Source organism: Cervus elaphus, chromosome 23 (assembly GCF_910594005.1).
Source record: "Cervus elaphus chromosome 23, mCerEla1.1, whole genome shotgun sequence".
Lineage (NCBI taxonomy): Eukaryota > Metazoa > Chordata > Mammalia > Artiodactyla > Cervidae > Cervus > Cervus elaphus.
In genome coordinates, this window is record NC_057837.1 from 64,084,774 (window position 1) to 64,107,826 (window position 23,053).

Below are 23,053 nucleotides of genomic sequence, written 5' to 3' on the forward strand. Positions count from 1 at the left end.
ATTCATTTAACCATCACCCTTGAACACCTCCTAAGTCAGGCATTGTGATGACAGTGGGAATACAGGCAAGGTTCCCGCCCTCACGGACCTTAGAATCAGGTAAGAAAGACAAAGGATAAACAACAAGCTAATATAAGATGTCATTTCAGGCAGTGATAAAGGCCATGAAGAAAAATTAAGCAGGATAAACAGAGGTAGGATAGTGGGGGGAAGCTATTATTTTAGATAAGGTGGCAGGGAAACCCTCTTGGAAGGGGTGACGTTTGAGCAGTGACCTTCATAAAGTAAGGGAACAAACCGTGTGATGAAGAGCATGGCAAGCAGAGGACATAGCAAATGCAAACACCCGGAACTGGAATGACCTTAGGATGTCCCAGGCACAGCAGGGAGGCCACTGGAGCTGGAGCAGAGTGGATGCGAGGAAGGGGATACAGGTGCCTGGTAGACGGGGTGGTCACAGATCATGTGGGGGCCGTGAGCCAAGACGAGGAGTTTATTTTGATTGTTTGTTTTAAAATATGTAATTACTTGACTGTTCTGAGTCTTAGTTGCGGCACTCGGGATCTTTAATCTCCATGGCGGCATGCAGGATCTTTACTTGCTACATGTGAACTCTTGTAGTATGTGGGATCTAGTTCCCAGACCAGGGACCAAACCTGGGAGCGTGGAGTCTTAGCCACTGGACCACCTGGGAAGTCCCAAGGTGAGGAATTTGGATTTTATTCCAGGTGATTGGGAGTTTTAAAGCAAAGAGTGATGTGATCTGATTTCACATACAGAGCATGTCCACAGGCACTCCCTCCTTGAAGGCTCCGCAGAAGCTAAGACCAGGGAGAACTGTAATTCTTGCATTGCCAATGAGGAGACTGAGGCTCACATCGATTCAGTCACTGGCCTGGACTCATGCGATTAGTGGCAGAGTTGGAACTAGCAAGCCCGTGTCTTCTGACTCCGAGTCCATCACGCAGCAGTGCTTCTTCATATTCAGTTGGGAATGAATGAACAGATGACCAGTTGATGGTGTTCCTGTTGGGGACCCCATCAGAGCCAGGGGCCCAGAGTTTAGGTTGAATGTGCACGTTGCCATCCAGCTTGGGACCAGGGATGCTGCAGTGCCTTCCTGGAGTGTCCAGTGACCACAGTGTCTATGTGGGTGTGTCCTCTCTCTGCCCAGGTGGATGAAGAAACCCCGGTGTGGTGTCCCAGATCACCCTCACTTGAGCCGAAGGCGGAGACACAAGCGCTATGCCCTGACGGGACAGAAATGGAGGCAGAAACACATCACCTACAGGTGCCTCAACGCCCTCTCCTCCTCCCTGGCTTTGGCTCCACCCTCAGTCTTTTCCTGGCCTGAGTTTCTGAAGTTCACACTGTAGGTGGGTCTGTGATCACGGCCTGGCTCTAAGAGCCTGTGACTTTGTCCTTCTTATAACAGCCAGTGATTGCTGGGTCTCCAACTTCAGGTTTGTTTGGTCCTTTAGGGGCTCATGAATTATGTTCTGTTTAGATTCCTCGCATTTTTAGTTACGGAAAGTGGGGTATGACTTGTCTGATAACTTTCACCTGGGCTAAAGAACCATGGCTGAACTCGTCCTCCCTACCACCGCTTGCCAAACCCCACTCCCTCTCATCTGGATCGCTTCCCCACTTAGCCTGATTGATGGACTTCAGCCGAGATTCCCAGCACAGAGTCCCAGTTGTTTCTTAAGGACTCTGTAAAGATCTGGGAGATGAACTGCAACAGTGTTACCCCTTGACTGTCTGGGGAAACCAGGGCAAAGCAGGAACAGGCTCCAATTCAGACCAGTGACCACAGTCAGAGATGCTGGAACCCATCACAGGAGACACAGACATCTGGATTCAGATGGGGTGGGGCCAGGGCCAGGCATAGTACAGGCTCGGCTGGGCCCTGGTTGGCACCTCTCAAGTCTCTGATTCCATCTCAGGTGGATCCCCTAGGTTCAGGAGTAGGATCTAAGACAGAGTTGAGCTAAGTGTTCTCCTGGGGCTTCTCTAGTGGCTCAGATAGTAAAGAATCTGCCTGCACTGCAGGAGACCCAGGTTCGATCCCTGGGTTAGGAGGATCCCCTGGGGAAGGGAATGGCTACCCACTTCAGTATCCTTTCCTGGAGAATTCCATGGACAGAGGAGCCTGGTGGGCTACAGTCCATAGCGTCGCAGAGTCAGACATGACTGAGTGACTAACGCTGACTTACTAAGGGCTCTCCTGCTCACAAGCTGTAGAGGCCAGAACAGAATCTTTTCAGAAATCTGACAAGAAGGAGGAAACTTAAGAAGAATCTGGGTTAGAAACCTAGATGGACTCTTAAGAGTCTCCAGAAGAGGTAGAGTAGATGAAGAGAAAGAACTGGCTCTTAACTGAACTCTGACCTTAACTTCTATCCTGCAGCCTTTCTGGGCTTCGGTTTCCTTATCTGTAGAATGAGTGAATAGTCCTTGCCCCAGGTGTTCATGGGACAGAGCAGCCAGAAGTGGTGATGCTCCATCATGGAGACCCATGCAATATGGATACAGTAACCTTACATAGCTGAACCTATAACTGATTCAATCAGACGCTACTCTATACTAGCTTCTAGGTAGACAAATAGTAGTAGTTGGTGCCAAAGACTTAAAAAAAATTTTAATTTCAGTATAATTGCTTTACAATGCTGTGTTAGTTTCTGATGTACAACAACGTGAATCAGCTCTATGTATACATATCTGGGCTTCCCAGGTGGCTCACTGGGTAAAAAATCACCTGCGATGCAGGAGATAGAGACAGAAACAGTTTCAGTCCCTGGGTTGGGAAGATCCCCTGGAAGAAGGCATGGCAACCCACTCCAGTATTCTTGCTTGGAGAATCCCATGGACAGAGGAGCCTGGCAGGCTACAGACCATAGGGTCACAAAGAGTCGGATACAGCTGAAACAACGGAGCATGCACACACACATATATCCCCCCCTCTTGAGCCTCCCCCATCACACCCCTCTAGGTCTACACAGAGCGCCGAACTGAGCTGCCTGTGCTGTGTAGCGGCTTCCCACTAGCTGTGGTAGTGTATGTACATCGATGCTATTCCCTCTCCTTCCCCCACCCCCTTTCAAAGAAAGGGATGTTCCACTAAACCCTCTACAGTGTAAGAGTTTTTATAACTTTCATAAATGTACATATTTTATGTATGGAGAGAAAAACTTAAAAATTAGGAAATGCCATGCACCAACTTGATTTTCTTCTACAAATTCAACATAACCTTTTTCAGAGATCAAATACAAAAGCACCGAGTAAAAGGCAGGCTGAGGACCCAGAGCCTTATCTACCCCGCCTCTTCCTCAATCCCTGGGCTACCTCAGCAGAATTCTAGGCCCACATAGCTTCTCGTGTTCCTTTTAGCTCTGCTAGTCTCTAATTCCCTGTCTGTTCCTCCCTGTGGTTTCTCCCCTCTCTCACCAGCATTCACAACTACACCCCAAAGGTGGGTGAGCTAGACACTCGGAAAGCTATTCGCCAGGCTTTCGATGTGTGGCAGAAGGTGACCCCGCTGACCTTTGAAGAGGTGCCATACCACGAGATCAAAAGTGACCGGAAGGAGGCAGACATCATGATCTTCTTTGCCTCTGGTTTCCATGGCGACAGCTCCCCATTTGATGGAGAAGGGGGATTCCTGGCTCATGCCTACTTCCCTGGCCCAGGGATTGGTGGAGACACTCACTTTGACTCAGACGAGCCGTGGACGTTAGGAAATGCCAACCATGATGGTAAGGCCATGAGGGGACAGGGGATTGCTTGGCTGTCAGGAAATGAAGCCCTAAGGAGGAGCTTGGAGGATCCCATTGTTGAGTTTCCTGGTTTCCAGAGTTTCTTGTCAAACATCTGAGAACCTAAGAGAGTGGGAACTGTGGTCAACACTTGATCCATCGGAGCAGGGAGATGAGTCAGATCACTTGGTTCATGGTCTAATTGAATGGAGTCAGGAGGAAGTTTAGGCCATGACTAAGAAGATAAAGTAATGGATCAGAGGCTAGACGAAAAGGTTAAATGGGGATTAAAGCTGAAAGTGGTAGGCTCTGGCCTGACTGATGAAGGCTTCAAAGGCCACGCTGTGGGAAGACATGACTGAGTCACCCTTACGTCGACCTCACAGGTGAATAACAGGCCCTGTAATTACTCTAGCATCTTCTGTGTAGGAGTAATAACAAGACTCCTCAGGTTGCAAGAGTTCCTCATCAGTATTTACTTGTAAGTCACTTGCTTAGTAAGTAGGCAAGTGTACATCATTATGCCCATTTTAAAGATGAGTTTGAGGCTCATATAGCATAGCTAGTAGGCAGCATTGCAGGGGCTCAACTAAAGCTTAACCACCTGGCCATGTGACCTGTAGTGAATCGTTCACACTTAGTCTCCTCATTTATCAAATGAGAGGCTGGATTAGGTGACCTCTTCTGACTCTAATAGAACATGACTCATGTATTTGAACATTTAAAAAAGACACTGCCAAGGAGACTTCCCTGGCAGTCCAGTGGTTAACAAGGGGCACAGGTTCGATCCCTGGTTGGGGAACTAGGATCCCACATGCTACATGGCGTGGCCAATTAAACAAATAAATAAAAAATTTTTAATGTAAATAATAAAAATATAAAAAAGACATAGTCTCTGCCCTCTGGAAGTCCAGAGTCAAGTGGGGAAGACAGATGTGTACAGAAGTCACCCTGTCACAAGGCAGACTATATTGAAGGATGTAGTAGAAGTACCAAGAAAATCAGTAGGAATCTAGAGGTAAGAGGGACAGAGGATTCAATTTGATCCTATTTTAGATTATAATAGGTTAGAATCAGGATGTTAATATTCTAAGGTCTATATCAAGTATTTTCCACATACTATATAATATGTATGTGTTATTATTATCCCCATTTTACAGATAGGTAAACTGAGGTGTAGAGAAACAGTAAGTAACCTACTAAGGTCCCTACTAAGGGCCCACAGTTGGTGAATGGGGAAATAAGGCTTCAAACCAGGTATGTCGACTCCAGAGAACATACTCTTAGCCACCATGCTGTTTCTGTGGCTCTCCCACTGTAGGGCACACCAGAATCACCTAGAAACTTTTTTTATGAATTCCAATTCCAGGCTGCAGGCCCCTGACCTCTTGCTATTCTGATTCTCTGATTCTGGGGTCAGGAATTTGCATGTGAGAATTTGCACTTGGTCTCATAAATTCCCCAAGGATTCTGAGGTAGGTGTTCAAGAAACACCATCTTAATCTGCAGTTTCCCTAACTTGCCTGATCATAAGAATCGACCAGGGTTCTTATTATAAATGTGGATTCCCAGGCCCTTTCCCTGGAGATTCCGATTCTTAAATTTGGGAATCCTTAGTGATTTCTTTGTCCTTGGTGATGCTTCAGGCTGAGAGCAGCCTTTAAACGCCCATTTCCTCAGAGGCTGTGTCTACTACAGACCACCTCCTTGAAAGCTTTTCACATCGTTTCATAGATCAGGGACCAGGACTCTTGGCCTGCCTGAGGGTGATCCAGGGGATGGCCTGGCCAACGCTATGAAGCTGCTCATTCCTCCCTGTCCCCTCCCTCTTGTTTGGTCCTCCTTCCCATCCAGCTCCATTTCCTCTGCCCAGGCATTCCTTCCCTTGTGTTCTCAATGTGTTTCCCGGCTTTCTAAACACCTATTCTTTATCTCGTTCTTATTCTTGGATCAGTGTCAACCAGTTAGCAGTCTGTGCTCACTGATAAAATGTGCAGAGAGGAGAACTAACATTTTTGAGCCCCCGTTATGTGCCAGGCACTGCTAGCTGATAACAGTCAGAGCCCTGAGAGAGATAAATGAATGATTAAAGACATTCTTCCTCTGCCCTGCCCTTCCCAGCTCTGGGTTTACACTTCTACAATGCTTCTTGCTGGTGGAGACCTTGGGCCAGTCTCCAAATCCAGAGAACTTCTGGGGATGCGTGTGGGGAGGAGTGGATGGGCCCCATCCTGACACCCTCTTGTCAGTCCCACCCCCTCATGACCAACGATCAACAATTCGGATAGAAATTCCAAGACAGCTCATGTCTTCTTTGGATGGGAATCAGGACTTTGCTCTGGAAAACCAGGCATGAATTATCCAGAGGCAGTTCATAACCCGGGTAATAGACTGCTGGAAACCAGAATACAGCCATTGCCTAAGGACAGCCTTTGGAAGGAGACGAAAGGAAGCAAGATTGATTGAGCACCTGTGTGTTATCTCCTTTAATTTCTGCATAAACTCAGTGAGGGCACTGAATGCAGCTTCCTGGGAAGTTTTTGTTTGGTGGCTTTCTTCTCTATTCTAAATTTCCATTAGGAAAACTTTCAAGCTCACAAAGTAGAAAGAATGACAATATGAGCCCCCAGGCACCAATCAGCCTAATCCAGCAATTATCAACATTACATCAGTACTGATTCATCTTCCTTCCCCCTACCTTGATTTTTTAAAATATATATTTTAAAGAAAATTTTAAATACAATGTCATCTTATCTGTAAATACGCTAGTACTGGACTGGCCAAAAATTTCATTTGGGTTTTTCTGTAAGATGTTATGGAAAAACCCATTTGAACTTTTTAGTCAACCCAATACATACCTCTAACAGACTTTTTTTTTTTCTTGTTGCTAAAAGACATTTCTTTCTACAGTAGGTCCTTGTTGATTACCTGTTTTAAATATAACACCATGTACATGTCAATCCCAAACTTCTGGTCTATCCCTCCCTCCCACCCTACCCCACTGGCAACCATAAGTTCATTCTCTAAGTTCTAAAAGTTAAAAAAAAAAGAAGTGAAAGTACTAATCACTCCATTGTGTCCAACTCTGTGACCCCACGGACTGTAACCCGCCAGGCTCCTCCGTCCATGGGATTTCCCAGGCAAGAATACTGGAGTGGGTTGCCGTTCCCTTCTCCAGGGGATCTTCCCGACCCAGGGATAGAACCTGGGTCTCCTGCATTGCAGGTGGATTCTTTACCATCTGAGCCACCAGGGGACCCCCTGAATTCTAACAGATTATTTTTAACATGACCACAAAATTATGATCAAACCCAACAACATTAATAATAATTTCTTAAAATCCAAATACCCAAAAATAAAATTAAAAAAAAATCCAATACCCAATCTGTTCATTTTCCCAAATCACCTAAAAATGGCTTTTACAATTGTTTACTTGCATCAGGATCCAAACAGCATCCACACATCATTCATGGTTGACACATCTCTTAAGGCCCTTTCCATTTACAAGTCACCTCGCTTTTCTCATCCCTGTATCTGTTGAAGAAACTGGGTCACTTGTCCTGAATATAGGCATTAGGCTCAACTAGATTCAGGTTCACTTTTTTTTTTCCATTTATTTTTATTAGTTGGAGGCTAATTACTTTACAATATTGTAGTGGTTTTTGCCATACATTGACATGAATCAGCCATGGATTTACATGTGTTTCCCATCCCGATCCCCTCTCCCGCCTCCCTCTCCATCCCATCCCTCTGGGTCTTCCCAGTGCACCAGCCCTGAGCACTTGTCTCATGCACCCAACCTGGGCTGGTGGTCTGTTTCACCTTTGATAGTATACTTGTTTCAATGCTATTCTCTCAGAACATCCCACCCTCACCTTCTCCCACAGAGTCCCAAAGTCTGTTCTGTACATCTGTGCCTGTTTTTCTGTTTTGCACATAGGGTTATCGTTACCGTCTTTTAAAATTCCATATATATGCGTTAGTATACTGTATTGGTCTTTATCTTTCTGGCTTACTTCACTCTGTATAATGGGCTCCAGTTTCATCCATCTCATTAGAACTGATTCAAATGAATTCTTTTTAATGGCTGAGTAATATTCCATTCTGTATATGTACCATAGCTTCCTTATCCATTCATCTGCTGATGGGCATCTAGGTTGCTTCCATGTCCTGGCAATTATAAACAGTGCTGCGATGAACATTGGGGTGCATGTGTCTCTTTCAGATCTAGTTTCCTCGGTGTGTATACCCAGGAGTGGGAGGGTTCACTTTTTTTTATATATATAATTATTTCTTTTTTATTGGAGTATAGTTGATTTACACTGTTGTGTTAGTTTCAAGTTTCTAGCAATGTGAACTAGCTATACATATATTCACTCTTTTTTAGATTCTTTTCCCATATAGGCCATTACAGAGAATTGAGTAGAGTTCCCTGTGCTATATGGTCCTTATTAGTTATCTATTTTATATATAGTAGTGTGTACATGTCAATCCCAATCTTCCCACTCTTACCCCTTGGTAACTGTAAGTTTATTTTCTGCATCTGTAACTCTATTTCTGTTTTGCAGATAAATTCATTTGTACCTATTTCTTAAGATTCTACATATAAGCAATATCATGATACTTGTCTTTCTCTGATTTAGGTGCACTCTTACCATATCTCTCTTCCCTGTCTATCCTGAATATCAATAATTAGATGTAGGCTTCCCAGGTGGCACTAGTGGTTTTAAAAAAAAAAAAAAAAACCCCTCCCTGCCAATGCAACAGATGTGGTTTCAATTCCTTAAGATCCCCTGAAGGAGGGCAGGGCAACCCACTCCAGTATTCTTGCCTGGAGAATCCCATGGACAGAGGAGCCTGGTGGGCTACAGTCCATGGGGTCACACAGATTCGGACACGATGGAAGCGACTTAGCAGGTACACACAATAATTAGATCAACAGGCCTGGCTGGATAGACTCTACTGGAGAGAATGCTCCCCAGGTGGCACTGGTCCCCTCTGTTGCATCACATTTGGGAAGCACTTGTGATGCAGGCTGTCCCACTCCTAGTGACATGAAGGTTGAACGGTTGGTACAGGTGTGTCAGCCTGACCCAATCACTATAAAATCCACCCAGGGGACTTTATTTTTAAAAGATTGCCTAAGTCCTAACCGCTCAGTCGTGTCTGACTCTTTGCCACCCCATGGAACTCTCCAGGCCAGAATACTGGAGTGGGTAGCCTTTCCCTTCTCCAGGGGATCTTCCCAACCCAGAGATTGAAGCAGGGTCTCCCGCATTGCAGGCAGATTCTTTACCAGCTGAGCTTGCTCCTTGGAAGAAAAGTTATGACCAACCTAGACAGCATATTTAAAAGCAGAGACATTACTTTGCCAACAAAGGTCCGTCTAGTCAAAGCTATTGTTTTTCCAGTAGTCATGGATGGATGTGAGAGTTGGACTATAAAGAAAGCTGAGCGTTGAAGAACTGATGCTTTTGAACTGTGGTGTTGGAAAAGATTCTTGAGAAGTCCCTTGAACAGCAAGGAGATCCAACCAGTCCATCCTAAAGGAAATCAGTCCTGAATATTCATTGGAAGGACTAATGCTGAAGCTGAAACTCCAATACTTTGACCACCTGATGCAAAGAACTGACTCACTAGAAAAGACCCTGATGCTGGGAAGGATTGAAGGCAGGAGGAGAAGGGGACAACAGGGGATGAGATCGTTGGATGGCATCACCAGCTCGATGGACATGAGTTTGAGTAAGCTCCAGGAGTTGGTGATGGACACGGAAGCTTGGCGTGCTGCAGTCCATGGGGTCGCAAAGAGTCAGACACGACTGAGCGACTGAACTGAACTGAACTGAAGCCCTAACCACAAACTTCTTAATCAGAATCTCCTCCACCTGTGCATTTAGAAGGTGCTCTTGGAGAACCACTCCTGGAATGTGTAGATGATTCTTTTCCCCACCTCTTCGGAGCCCGTGTGAAGGGCAATCTGGCCCACCACAACTTTAGGCTAAGTTCGGGGAGTCTCCCAGCCACCCCATGTGTTCATCTCTTTCCAGTGGATCAAGCAGTGAAGTCAGCAGAGAAGAGACTGGGAGGGAGCCCAGCCCTGGGGAAGGTGACAAGACCAGAAAAGTCATAGAGCCAGCCCTTTGCAGTTACTGTAGAGACCGCTCCTCACCCCGGGAACTAGACTGGCAGGGCGGTAGGAAAAGGATCGTTCTGAGTGGTTAAGTTCACACAGGCAGTGGCAGAAGAATAGAGCAGAGAGCCAACAAACAAAAAATGCCCAGGAGGGGAACTTCCCTGGTGGTCCAGTGGCTAAGATTCCACGCTCCCAATGCAGGTTTGATCCCTGGTTGGGAAACTAGATCCCACGTGCCACAACTAAGCAACTAAGATCTGGCATAGCCAAACAAAATAAGCATATATATTTTTTAATTCCCAGAAGGCTGCACTCACGCCCTCACTGAGTTTCTGTGGAAATTAAACGAGATAACAACACAGGTGCTCAATCAATCTTGGTCCCTTTTGTCTCCTTCCAAAGGTTGTCCTCGGGCAATGGCTGCATTCCGGTTTCTAGCAGTCTATTGCTGAGGTTATGAGCTGCATCTGGAAAGTTTACGCTTGGTTTTCCAGAGCAAAGTTCTGATTCTTGTCCAAAGAAAACACGAGCTGTCTCACAACCAGGACTCTGAATTTTTAACAATCACCCCAGTTGGTTCTGCTGCAGGTGATCCAAAGACCACACCTGGAAAAATACTGACCATTCAGCATGGTTCTGTCCTGGCTGCTGTCACCTTAGCTTGTTAAGCACAGAGCTTCCCCTTGAGGAGCTCACAGTCCTGGAGCAGATGATGTGATGGCTGTGATGGAGGGTGGAAAGAGGTCAGGGCCATCAAGATAGTATGGGTAAACTGCTGGGAAAGTGTAGAGAAGGAAGCACTTGCTGCCAGTTGGGGAAATCAAGGAAGGTTTCCTGGAGGATGTGGCTGAACACTGAAGGAGTATGGTTGTTCCAGGTGGAGGGGATAGCACTGGTAAAAGAATAGAGGCAAAAGGAAATGATTTCCTATTTTGGAGTTCTTCCCATGTGGCGATAGTGGTAAAGAAACCGTTTGCCAATACAAGAGGCATAAGAGATGTGGGTTCGATCCTTGGGTCGGGAAGATCTCCTGGAGGAAAGCACGGCAGGCAACCCACTCCAGTATTCTTGCCTGGAAATCTCATGGACAGAGGAGCCTGGCAGACTATTGTCCATAGCGTCCCAAAGAGTAGGACACGACTGAAATGACTTAGCACATACCATTTTGGGGGGTGCAGGAGTCAGTGAGATGGGACTCACCAAAGATGGAGGTGCTAAGAGAAGGAAATGAAGCTGAGATCAGGTATACTGGAATGGCCAAGTAGACTGCTGGGTGCTTTGCTAGGAGGCCCAAAGGACCTGAGCGCCCAGCTCAAGGGAACTCTCCCTGTTGAAGAGAGGTCACAGCTCAACGTGACCCTGATAATTAACCATGATAGTTCTGTGCCTGGAGGCAGTGTGAGCACTTTGTGTATACCTTGCTGCTTTAATCTTCACCCCATTTTTATGACGAAGGTACCATTAGTCCCCTTGTTCTACAGAGGAAGAGATTTAAAATGTCACACTGCTAGGACAGGACAGAGCCGGGACTCCTGGCGGGTTAGGGTTAGGATTAGGGTTAGGGTTAGGGTTAGTCTGGCCCCCGAGGACGCCCTTCCGCCCACGCCATTTCTCTGCCTCCCGCCCTCTTGGGTGGTGAAGTCCTGAACTGCCTCCTGCTCATTAAGCACGGGGGGTCTTCTCCATCCCTCTGCTTCCCCCCTCACAAGCTCCAGGAGTTCTCCTGCCCCTCTCCTCTCTCCTTCCATCTCCCCAAGCGTCCCCCACACTGAACAGGTCTCTCGGGTTTCTGTGGAGTAGTATGCTAGTTCCCCAGCTATCCTCTGCCATTTTGGTCCCTGGAGCAAATCTACAGGCCCCTTTCCTTCAAGACTTACTTCTGTTCTCTGCCGAGACCCAGCACAGAAGCTCACAAGGTAATAGACACAGGACCAAGGGTTAGAGGCTGGCCAGGTGCTCGGGCTCTGCTCCCTGGTTGCTAGCTGAGGACACCCTCCCACCTCCACCCGCCGAGGAAGAGCCCGGTCGAGAGACCGAGGCCCGAACAGCTTGTCCCAGGTCGTGGAACAGGCCAGGAGCAGAGCCAGGACTGGACCCCAGGAAGCAGAGCTGCCTCCCGCTGGCGCTAGCAGCCGCCTTTGTTTGGGATGGAGCTCAAAGATGAGCTCACCCTTCCCCGCTGCCAGAGGGGCCAGGACCTGAGGAAGCAACTGGGGGCGGCCTGGCCTCCTCATGCCAGCTTGCCCTGCCCCAGCAGAAGGCCAGCCCCAGGCTCTTGGCCAACCTTGCCCTGATCTTACCCATCCCCCTTCGCTGAAGGCACTGGTGGCATCAGCAGCGCGGGAGGCAGGCGCGTGTGCCCCAGAGGGCTCTTCTTTCTTCCCAAGACCTTAGCCAGGAAGGCCAGACGCAATCCCTGGCCTCCTCTGGCCCTTGGGGGACCCTCAGCCAGGTGGGCGTAGGGCAAGTTGATCAGTGACACTGGGGCCGGAGTGGGTGCAAGGACTCCTGAGCACCTCCTGGGCTCCTAGCAGCCTCCCCTGCTCTTCAAGGTGGCAGGAACAGGCTGTGACATGCCTTGAAAGTGAAAGGGTTAGTCGCTCAGCCGTGTCCACCCCTTTGTGACCCCATGGACTGTAGCCCACCAGGTGCCTCTGTCCATGGGATCTCCCAGGCAAGAATACTGGAATGGGTTGTCTTTCCCTTCTCCAGGGGAATCTTCCAAACCCAGGGATCGAACCCACGTCTCTTATTGTAGGCAGATTCTTTACCGTCTATTAGGGCTGGAGAAGGAAAGGGCAACCCACTCCAGTGTTCTTGCCTGGAGAATCCCAAAGACGGGGGAGCCTGGTGGGCTGCCGTCTATGGGGTCGCACAGAGTCGGACACAACTGAAGTGACTTAGCAGCAGGAGCAGCAGGGCTGGACAACAGAGGCAGGGCTCAAGGGACATTCAACTGCCAGAGGTCGAGGCCAGCAGGAATCTGTAACTGGACACATATGAGTCAGGACTGTTGAAATGCCAGCCTGCTCAACTTCCTGCCCCTTGGATTTCTTTCCCAAAGCCAGGGCAACTTCATCCTCACAAAGTCAGGTCCTGCCCAGTCCCAGACTTGATCAAGACACTCGGGGGAGTTGACTTTAAGAGGATCTGGTTGCTGGAACCCCAATGGCTTCATGCTTCATTTCTGGTCAATGGGCTTGTTCCAGGGACCAAGCTTCTGTCTTCTGCATGGTGACAACTGCTGTAACATGTCTTATTCTATCCAATCCTCTCATAGCCCTGCGGGGTAGATATGATCTCCCCATTGTACAGATGAGGACACTGAGGTTCTGGAGGTAGACCTTCTGGGCAAGTTCACAAAGCTGGGTGTAGGGGGAGGGTAGAGCTGGAAATGAACAAGACCTGTCCTTTTCTGGGGCCCAGCTCATGACCACTCTGCTGTGTTGCTGCCTCAGCTTCACACTGGGGATCCCACATCCCGCTTTCAGCACCCAGACCTTGTTGTTTTCACTGGCATCTGAATCCCCGAATTGATCTTGACCTCAGGACTGACAGCGGCTGCATGACCCAAGCCCCACCTACCCCGGGTCTCTGAGGATGATGGCCAGCCTGCCGCCCCCAGGACTTCCCTCTGCCCATCCTGATCCCTCCTCCTGGCACAGGCCCTTTCTTACTTCCAGACAGACCCCTCTGATCTCCCCGCCTCTGGTCTCATCACCCACTGATCCTTCCTCCAACTGCGGAGTGATTACATCATGCCACCTCCCCCACTCCTGCTCAAACCCCCCGCGGACCAAGAAGCCAATCCGAGTTCCTGAGTGGGCATCACAAACCCTGCCCGCCAGCCCGGCTGACCTCATCCCCCTCTGGCCCTCCCCTCCTGCTTTGTTCCGGAGCCAAGTGGAATGAAACTGCTTGTCCCTGGACCTTGTTTACAGGCATTCCCGCTGCCAGGAAGGCCACTCCCACCCCTCTTCCTCTTCTTCCCACTGAATCCATTCTCCTGACTAACTTCTTATCTTTATAGACTTACCTGAAGCTTCACCTCTGTGAAGCTCTCCCTTGAACATCTTCCTTCCAAGTGTTAATAACTTCTCCCTCCTCCTCAGAATCCTTGCGTGACCCCTGGAGACAGCTATTGAAGCCCCTGGAACACTAATGTCACTTACTTTCTTTTCTCTGCCCCTACCACTGCCACTGTATGGACAGTTCTGGAAGGCAGGGACATGTCTTGATTTTTCTCTGTATGTCCCAGTGTCCGGCTCAGGGCCTGAGACAAAGTTTATGCCGGGTGTTGCTGAAGTAATGGATTGACTGACACTGACACCTAAGTGGGCGCCCCGGGCACCTCCCCGTCTCGCCCTCTGCAGGGAACGACCTCTTCCTGGTGGCTGTGCATGAGCTGGGCCACGCGCTGGGCCTCGAGCACTCCAACGACCCCAGCGCCATCATGGCGCCCTTCTACCAGTACATGGAGACGCACAACTTCAAGCTGCCTCAGGACGATCTCCAGGGCATCCAGAAGATCTACGGTGTGTGGAGGGGAGAGGGCCCACACTTCCTGCCCTGGAGGCTGGGCTGTCACTGCCTGGGCGGAGGGGGAGGCTGGGGAGCACTGCGGTCTCTGACCACTGTCTGACCTTTAGAGACCTGTGGTGTCTTTGCTTAACCAGAGAGGGCAAGGCTGCTCCCCACCTCCCTTCCTGAACACTTGAGAAACCTAGGGGAGGGTCCAAGCTGTCACTGGGAGGGACAAAAGTGACGAGCGGGCCACCCATTCCACCTCCTCCGCTTACCTTCCCTCCACGTACCTGCCCTTACCTTCTGCGGTTCCCTCTCAAGGGGTCCCACCTCAAGCCAAGAGATTCACATGTTCACCCAAGTAATGGTGGTACAACAGGATGAGTATTATCACCAGAGCTTTTTGCTTAAACAAGAAAAAAAGAAACTAGGCTGATTATCTTGATGAGATTTGAGGGGCCTGCTACCATGCCCCATTCCATGCTCTGTTCACACTGGTGCGGGAAGTTCTTGTTCTTGTCAAGGTGGTTGAGGCGGGAAGACCCGTTTATTAGAGCAGATGCATGTCCATATAGCACAACCCCCACAGACCCCAGGATGTGGAGCGTGGGAGGAGGGCTCCGTCTGGGGCCCTGAGGACCTCACAGAGGAGGTGGCCTCACCCAAAGCCTGGAGGATGGGTAGGATCTCCATAGGTGAAGCCGTGGAGGACTGGATAGGTGGTGGGAACTGCAAGGTGTTTTGAAAATAAAATGGACCGTATTTGCTGACAGAGTAGACATGGGGGTGAGGGGATGGATTATGCCAAGGTTTCTGGCTTTTGTAATTACAGAGCAATGGGATTGACTCCCATCACTCAGAGATCTGGGCTGGGATATTGATTTGGGATCTTTGGTGTTCAATATGGTAGCCACTAGCCACATGTGGCTATTTAAATTCATATTAATTAGAATTAAAATAAAATTAAAATTTCAGTTCCTCTGCCACGCTAATAATTAGTCATTTCAAGTGCTCAACAGCCACACGTGGCTAGAGGCTGCTATACAAGACAGTGCAGATATAGAACATTTATGTCATCACAGAACATCCTATGGGACTGTCTTTACAGTCGAGAACCTAGAAGAGGTTCACGGAGGGCAGTGATTCTCAACTTGGCCTCCCATTGGAATCATCTTCGGAATTGAATTTTAAAAAATACTGTTACTCAGGCTTTGCCCCCAGAGATTTGCTTTTAATTGGTCTGGGGTGCCTTCTGAACATCAGGGTTTTCAAAGTTTTCCAGGTAATCCTAATCCTTGCAGCCCAAGTTGAGAAGCACCTAGGGACCGAAACAGAGAGATGAGAAGAGGGCCCAGGGCTATGCTGATCTATAGAGCAGAGAATGAGGAAAGACTGCCAGCAAAGGAGGCAAAGCCAGAACAGTCCACGGAGGCAGAAGGAAAACCAAGAGAGTGCAGGCTTCTGGAAAACAGAGAAGAGTGTTTTAAGGAAAGCATTTCTATGATCTTGCTACTCAAAGTGTGGACCTCAGACCAGCAACTTTGGCCTCACCTGAGAGCTTGAAGAAATGCAGAATGGCAGCCCCACCCCACCCCCACCGCCAGATACTCTTTTGAGTCCCAGTCTGCACTTTTATCAAGACCCCTGGGTGATTCATATGGACATCAAAGTCTGAATCAAGTAACTGTCGGATTTGGCAACATGGAGGTCATGGGTGATCTTGACAGGAGTTTCCACGGGTGACGGGGCAGAGGCCGTGCTGGAGCAGGGTGAAGAAAGAGGGGAGCAGGGAGGGAGGGTAAGGGACACGGAGCCTAAGAAGGGATACCTACTCTCTCTTGTAACAGGAAAAAAGAGAAGATCCCAGCTTTGGGGGGTGGGAAGATGAGCGTTCCCATTTAATGGCCGTTTTCATCTATTTTCTGAAAGGTTGGGGCAGTAAACAATGGGGAGGGGGGACAGGATAGGAGGCGGAAGTGTGACAGGCTTGTCTCACATTGCATGGGCGACGCGGCGGCAACAGCAGTGCCCCCACCCTAAGACGCAGCCCCTCTCTCCAGGACCCCCGGCCGAGCCCCTGGAGCCCACCAGGCCCCTCCCCACGCTGCCGGTCCGCAGGATCCACTCACCCTCCGAGAGGAAGCATGAGCGCCAGCCCAGGCCCCCTCGGCCACCCCTCGGGGACCGGCCAGCCATACCGGGCGCCAAACCCAACATCTGTGACGGCAACTTCAACACGGTGGCCCTCTTCCGGGGCGAGATGTTTGTGTTTAAGGTAGGACCTCGGTGCTCCCCTCCCACCCCTTCCCCCACCGTGGGTGGGAGAGAGTGGCTGCTCTGGGATTAGGCCTGCAGGGGGGCCCAGATGGACGGGAGCAAGTCCAGCGGCCAGGACATGGGGTCTCTTCCTGGCGCTGCTGGGTCAGTGGACTATGTTTTCAAGAGGGAGTGGGGAAGATGGGTGAGCCTGCCCCTTCCCGGGGGTCAACGCTGGGGAAAAAGTGCTGGAGACTGGCCTCTGGTCTGTGACTCCAGCAAGTCATATCCATTGTCTGGATCTCGATTTCTCCCCCTGAGAGCTGGGGGAGTCATTTGCTCTAACGAAGGGTGTGTGCAGATCCCCCGAGTCGTGGCTGTGACAACAGCGGCTTGGAGTAGGGGCTGGTGCAGCCATGGCTGAGCCTGTGTCCTGGTCCTGGCAGGGCTGCGAGGATGGTTCTGAGGCGCCCCTGACAGAAAGTTGGCCAGGCCACGTCCCTTGTCCTGCTCTGGTCTCTCTAGCCACGGGCTGGCAGGGTGGCGGCCTGCTTCTGTGTTGCAGTTGGGCTGTCAGGGAAGCCGACTCTGAGACAGTGTTTGGGATGCAGGGTTTTTTGGGGGGTTTTTTGTTTTTTTTTTTATTATTTTGATGTGGACCATTTAAAAGTCTTTGTTGGATTTGTTACAATATTGCTTCTGTTATATGTTTTGGCCTTTTGGCCCTGAGGCACATGGGCTCCTAGTTCCCCAGCCAGGGATCGAAACTATGCCCTCTACAGTGCAAGGCGAAGTCTTAACCACTTCTGCCAGGGAAGTCCTGGGATGCAGGACTTTGACTAGGATGCACCTTTGGGACCCACATCTGTGGGAAGGAGAGGGAGGCCTGGCGGGGCAGGAGGAGAAGACATTACTGAGTAGCAACTAGGCCCACTAGAGGGACTTCCCTGGTGGCTCAGACAGTAAAGAATCTGCCTGCAATGCAGGACACCCGAGTTTGATCCCTGGGTCGGGGAGATCCCCCTGGAGAAGGAAATGGCAACCCACTCCAGTATTCTTGCCTGGAGAATCCCATGGACAGAGGAGCCTGGTGGGCTTTAGTCCATGGGATCGCAGAGAGTCGGACACGACTGAGCAATGAACAATACTCACGGACCCACTGCAGACCTGGCCACCCCTGTAGAGAGCTCTGGAACTAGAACGGCCTGTCAGAGTTGTCCCACTTGGGCCCCAAATGGCTGGAACTTTGTTCAGTCCCTGGACAAAGGAGGCCGTGACCTTGGGGGAGCTCTCTGGAGCCGAGGCCATCCCCAGAGAGGCTGACAGGTGAAAACTGCCTGCTGACCACACTCCCAGCCCCCAGGACGAGAAGCCTTCCACTGACAGGGATCTGGGCAGCATGTCTCCAGCACACTGGGGGATTGTGGAGGGCTGCCCCACCCCACCCATCCTTGTGGATTCTCCCCAGCAAGCTTTGAGCTCTGACCAAGAATCAGGTGACAGAGGTCCACTCCAGTCCTGCTCTGACTGTGAGGCCCAAAGGAAGTTACTAGGCCTTTCTTAAGACTCTGTCTATCCTAGATTTACTTAACAGGAGTTGTGAAAGTCAAAATAAGGTTTAAAAAGCTGGATGTGAAAGTGCTTTGTAAAACACCTAAAAAAAAAAGCAAATCTTCTCTAGCTTTTGAACCATCTTGTATGTATCATGTTCATTCTTCTGTACCCTCGGATCCTCCAGCTGAATGATTCCTAAGCAAGTCTGGGTTGTATCATTCCCATTGACACATAAGAAAACTGAGGCCCTGGGAAGTTACAGGCCTCGCCCAGAGTGCCTACCAACCAGAACTGCAGTAGGACAAGACACCAGTATGTGGAGGAGGGCTTTTTTCCACACTTGACCTGTTGAGCTACCGTTTAATCAACATCAGCTATGTGCCCCGTACTGTTCTAGGCACTTCACCTATAATCTCTCATCTTTCCCTTATTACCTGGCTCACACGGCAAAGAATCTGCCTGCAACGCAGGAGACTAGAGTTTGATCCCTGGGTTGGGAAGATCCTCTGGAGGAGGGCATGGCAACCCACTCCAGTATTTTTGCCTAGAGAATCCCATGGACAGAGGAGCCTGGTGGGCTACAGTCCACGGGGTCGCAAAGAGTCGGATACGACTGATCGACTAAGCACAGCACAGTGCAGGTGAGGCTCTTCATGTACTGAGCCCCAGGCCATGCAATTGTAAGAGGATGAACCTGAACTCACAGCCAGGGCTTGCGGGAATTTCCACAGCTTGCTTCCCATGGTCCTTGGGCTGCTTGCCAGCTGGAGCCAGCCATGAGGCGGGCCCTCTGCCCGGCATCAATGAGCGCCCTCTGCTGCCCAGCCTCGGGAAGGGCCCCGCTGATGTCAGTAACTGTCCACTGCCCTCCTGTGGTCAACCCGGGCACCGCAACATCCTTTCCAGCTCCTCCACGCTGCCTCCTCTTCCCCCTAGGTCTGTGCACCAACTCTTGTCTCATGGCCCCTTGGGCAACAAGAGCCATTGGGTGCCTTATTGAAGAGAGGTGATGAGCATCCTGGCTTCGTCATTGGGCTCTGAAATTTAGATGCAGTAAATGGACAGACTTCATGGAAGCTTGCAAGGGGGGGGACAAGGGGAAGGTGTTGGGTTGTTGGGGCCCGAGTCCCAGGGCTCAGATCACTGGGTTCAAAAGCTATGCCTCTTTCTTTCCTCATTTTAACCCCCAGGATCGCTGGTTCTGGCGCCTGCGCAATAACCGGGTGCAGGAGGGCTACCCCATGCAGATCGAGCAGTTCTGGAAGGGCCTGCCCGCCCGCATAGACGCAGCCTATGAAAGGGCAGATGGAAGATTTGTCTTCTTCAAAGGTAACATGGTCTGTGCGGAGGGGTGGGACAGTCCCTTCCCTTTTCGGGATGCCCTTTCTCTACCTTTGAAGAGGCGGGGCGGGGCGGGGGGGTGCGGGGGGTGCGGGTGGGTCTCCTGCGAAGGTCTTTCCAGCCCTAACACTGACATCTGACAGGACAGACCCCTGCAGGCAGTTAAGTCAGGGAGTGACCATTGAGGATTTCTATGTGCCAGAGTTGGTGGGGTGACAAGCCTCACCCACACGGGGTAGAGGATGGTGGACAACTGAAGGGCATCCATGCTCCACGGGAGGCCACTGCGTCAGCTCTGTGAGAGATGGAGGGAGGGGCGCACAGGCTGGATCGTCAGTGAATGCGGGAGCGGAGCTAGCTGTCCGGCTCACCCAGCAGGTGCTGGGTTGTTTCACTCCAGTTGACTTGGCCAGGCCTCAGAAGGATAAGATACAGGTAGTGAGAAGCGAGGGAAGCATTCCAAGGGGAAGGAAGAACATGGCCAAAGGGGTAGTTCAAGTCCTTTTGGAAAACCCACTGGATGGCCATGGAGTGGCACACGAGAGCCATGCCTGGAAAGGTAGTTTAGGGGAGAGTCCTGAGAGCCCTGGTTGCCCAGCCAGACTGTGGTCTCGATCCATGAGGTCAGTGCTGGCATTCACTCTTCGCCTGTGAGCAGCAGAGAGCCAGAGGGCAGGCGGCAATTGGGGCAGAGGTGAGAAGCCGTTTCTGGAGTTGAGGATGTTGCTGGAGTTGAGGAGGGCGATGTCTCTAAGGCTTGTGCCGGGAGGAGCAGTGAGGTCAGGAGATGGCAAAGGCCTTGTAAGAGGCTGAGTGCTGAGAGGAGGAGGAAAGAGAGGACCAAGGGTGATGCCACCTTCTTGGGGATGCTGCAGGGCAGAGAGGTGGTGAGGGAGGGAGCCCTCGCAGTGGAGATGAGGAACTCTGGAAGGAGACCTGGAAATTCCCAGAGGTCGGTGGGCAACCAGGGTCTTGGGCCTGGGGCCCAGGGCCACTGGGAGAGCGGCCATGGGCCACAGCCTCAGAGGTGGGTGTCACTGGTGGAAGGTGAGTACTTGTGTGTGTGAGGCCAGGAGAGGCTGAGGTCACCCAGAAAGGAGAAAGGAGTGAGTCACATGAAACAAAAAGAGGGTGGGGCACAGACCTGGGGCAGCGTGGGTCGAGTTGCCCAAGATCTGAGACTAGATTCCGGTTTCTTGCCCTCTAAGCTCATCTGGGCCAAGGGGCCCCAGCCTCCCTCGCCATGGGGATCAAACAGGCCTAGGGCTGTTTCCCCTTGACACTGGCTTCATGAATGATTTCGGTCCCAGTAAATGATGGGCAAGTGGATCTAACTACAATCTCCGGCATTGAATGACTGAGGAAAGCTAACCCTGGGCTCTTCTTGGCCACAGGTGACAAGTACTGGGTGTTTAAGGAGGTGACGGTGGAGCCTGGATACCCCCACAGCCTGGGAGAGCTGGGCAGCTGTCTGCCCCGAGAAGGCATTGATACAGCTCTGCGCTGGGAACCTGTGGGCAAGACCTACTTTTTCAAAGGCGAGCGGTACTGGCGCTACAGCGAGGAGCGGCGGGCCACGGACCCTGGCTACCCCAAGCCCATCACCGTGTGGAAGGGCATCCCCCAGGCTCCTCAAGGGGCCTTCATCAGCAAGGAAGGATGTACGTAAGAAGCCGGCCGGGTTTGGGGGGATCTGGTTTAGCGTAGGTCTCATTGGGGTCTGCCCACGGGAGGCATACTCTCATGGTATCCAGGTTTGAGAAATATCACCTGGTGGCAAAGACAACCACCTCATATCGACCCACATTCACACAGTCACTTAATCTTCTCTTAACAGCTGCCAAGTCACAGTTTCTCATCTGTGGGTATCATTCACAACTGAGAGAGGTTTTCATAGACTGACTTCATTCCCTCAGGCAGCATTTCTCAAGCAGAGGTCCTCAGGAGTACTCTAGGAGTGCCTTGAGTTATCAGATCTGAAATGATGGATGTGGAGTTCAAAGGGCTTTTTCACAGGGCTTGAAGATAACAGAGAGAAGCCTTTAAAAATTTTTTTTTTATGTATATTTTCTAAGCTTCTCCTGGGTGGCAGGCTGACTCAGAGCCTCTCTCACCACTAGACTAGAAGCTTGTCAAGAAGAGGGACTGAGGGAATGCCGTGGTAGTCCAGTGGTTAGGACTCTGTACTTCAATGCTGAGGGCCTGGGTTCAGTCCTTGGTTGGGGTACTGAGACCCCACAAGCTGTACAGCACAACCAAAAAGAAAAAGAAAAAAAGAGGGGCTGGGACATGCCAGGTGCCGAGCACGTATCCATGAATGTTTGAATTCATCTCCATTGATCTGGTCAAAAGCAGACTCTGGAGCCAACCTGGCTGGTTTCATATCCCTCCCCCACTACTCAGTATGAGTTTGGGCATAGCACTTAAGTTTCTTCATCTATAAAATGGGGATAATGATGGTCCCTACTTCACAGAGCTTTGTGAGGATGAAGATAAATTACGTAGAGCAGTTGGCCCATGCCATGTAAGTTTCAGCTGTTATCATTATCATCATCTTGTTGGGATGTTTTAGTTTTTATGGAATGACAGGAGGCATTCATTCACTCCACAGTAATTACTGAGAGCCAGGTTGTGTGGGAGGGCTGGAGATGGAGCTTGGAATGAGACATGCATTGCATCTCTGGCTCCGAGCCTAGAGGCAAAAAAACAAGTAAGGTGGCAACAAGGGCAGTAAGGGAAAGCACTTGGGAGAGAGTATCTGAGCAGAGGGCCTTGTGAGAGAGGGTAGTCAGGAAGGGCTCTCCATGGAGACGTCTCCGGTAAGAAAGACAGGGGCTAACAGGGGTGGAGCTGCTATTTGGTGGCTCTCCTGTGTAGCTGATGCTTTACACATGTGGCCTCACTCTTCGGGGGAGCCTCAAAGACAGGTGACATCAGGAACCTTAGCCAATGAAAGTCCCAGTCAGGGTGAGGAGCCGGCCAATGGGAGAACATTGAGTCAGTTGCTTTGCATCAGGACTGACTCTGCTGATAAGGCTGCTGCAAGGAGCCTTGTGGTGGCTGCCAAGCCCTGCTACCTCCTTTCCTTCCATCCCCTCCCCCAGCAGGGTCCCAGCGACCCTGCAATCTGTGTTGTGAAGTCATGTGTGCCAAGCCCCCAAAAAGGCACGGTAGTTACCAAGAGGTGGTGTCCACTGTCGACAAAAGAATTCTGGCTCCTTGGCTCAGGCACAGCCCTGGAGCTAGCTGTGGAGGCAGCGCTGTCCAAGCCCTGAGTGGGGGTTTCATCTGACCCATGTGGTGGTGGGGGGGCAGGAGGGGGTATAGACATAGTACAACAGGGCTGAGACCCCAGGCTGAGAAGGGTCCTTGTCTGGGAAACAAAATGAACTCACCAGTTCTACCTAAAGCCCCTCAGTGGCTCCCCAGCACCTCTGAGATGACAGGGTGGGCTGCTCCGGGTCTGGGTGCCTCTGCAGCTGGGCAGGTC

At 50.5% G+C, this 23,053-nt stretch overlaps 1 protein-coding gene across 1 annotated transcript in view; it reads left to right on the forward strand.

The window, feature by feature from the left end:
* The window catches only part of MMP24 (matrix metallopeptidase 24), a 53,169-nt gene that overhangs the window by 27,194 nt on the left and 2,922 nt on the right, over positions 1-23,053 (forward strand). Inside the window, exons 3-8 of the mRNA XM_043883720.1 lie at positions 1,175-1,291; positions 3,451-3,755; positions 14,262-14,423; positions 16,473-16,687; positions 19,413-19,551; positions 20,958-21,224. Coding sequence (XP_043739655.1) covers positions 1,175-1,291; positions 3,451-3,755; positions 14,262-14,423; positions 16,473-16,687; positions 19,413-19,551; positions 20,958-21,224 — 1,205 coding nt within the window. The remainder of the gene's footprint in view (positions 1-1,174; positions 1,292-3,450; positions 3,756-14,261; positions 14,424-16,472; positions 16,688-19,412; positions 19,552-20,957; positions 21,225-23,053) is intronic.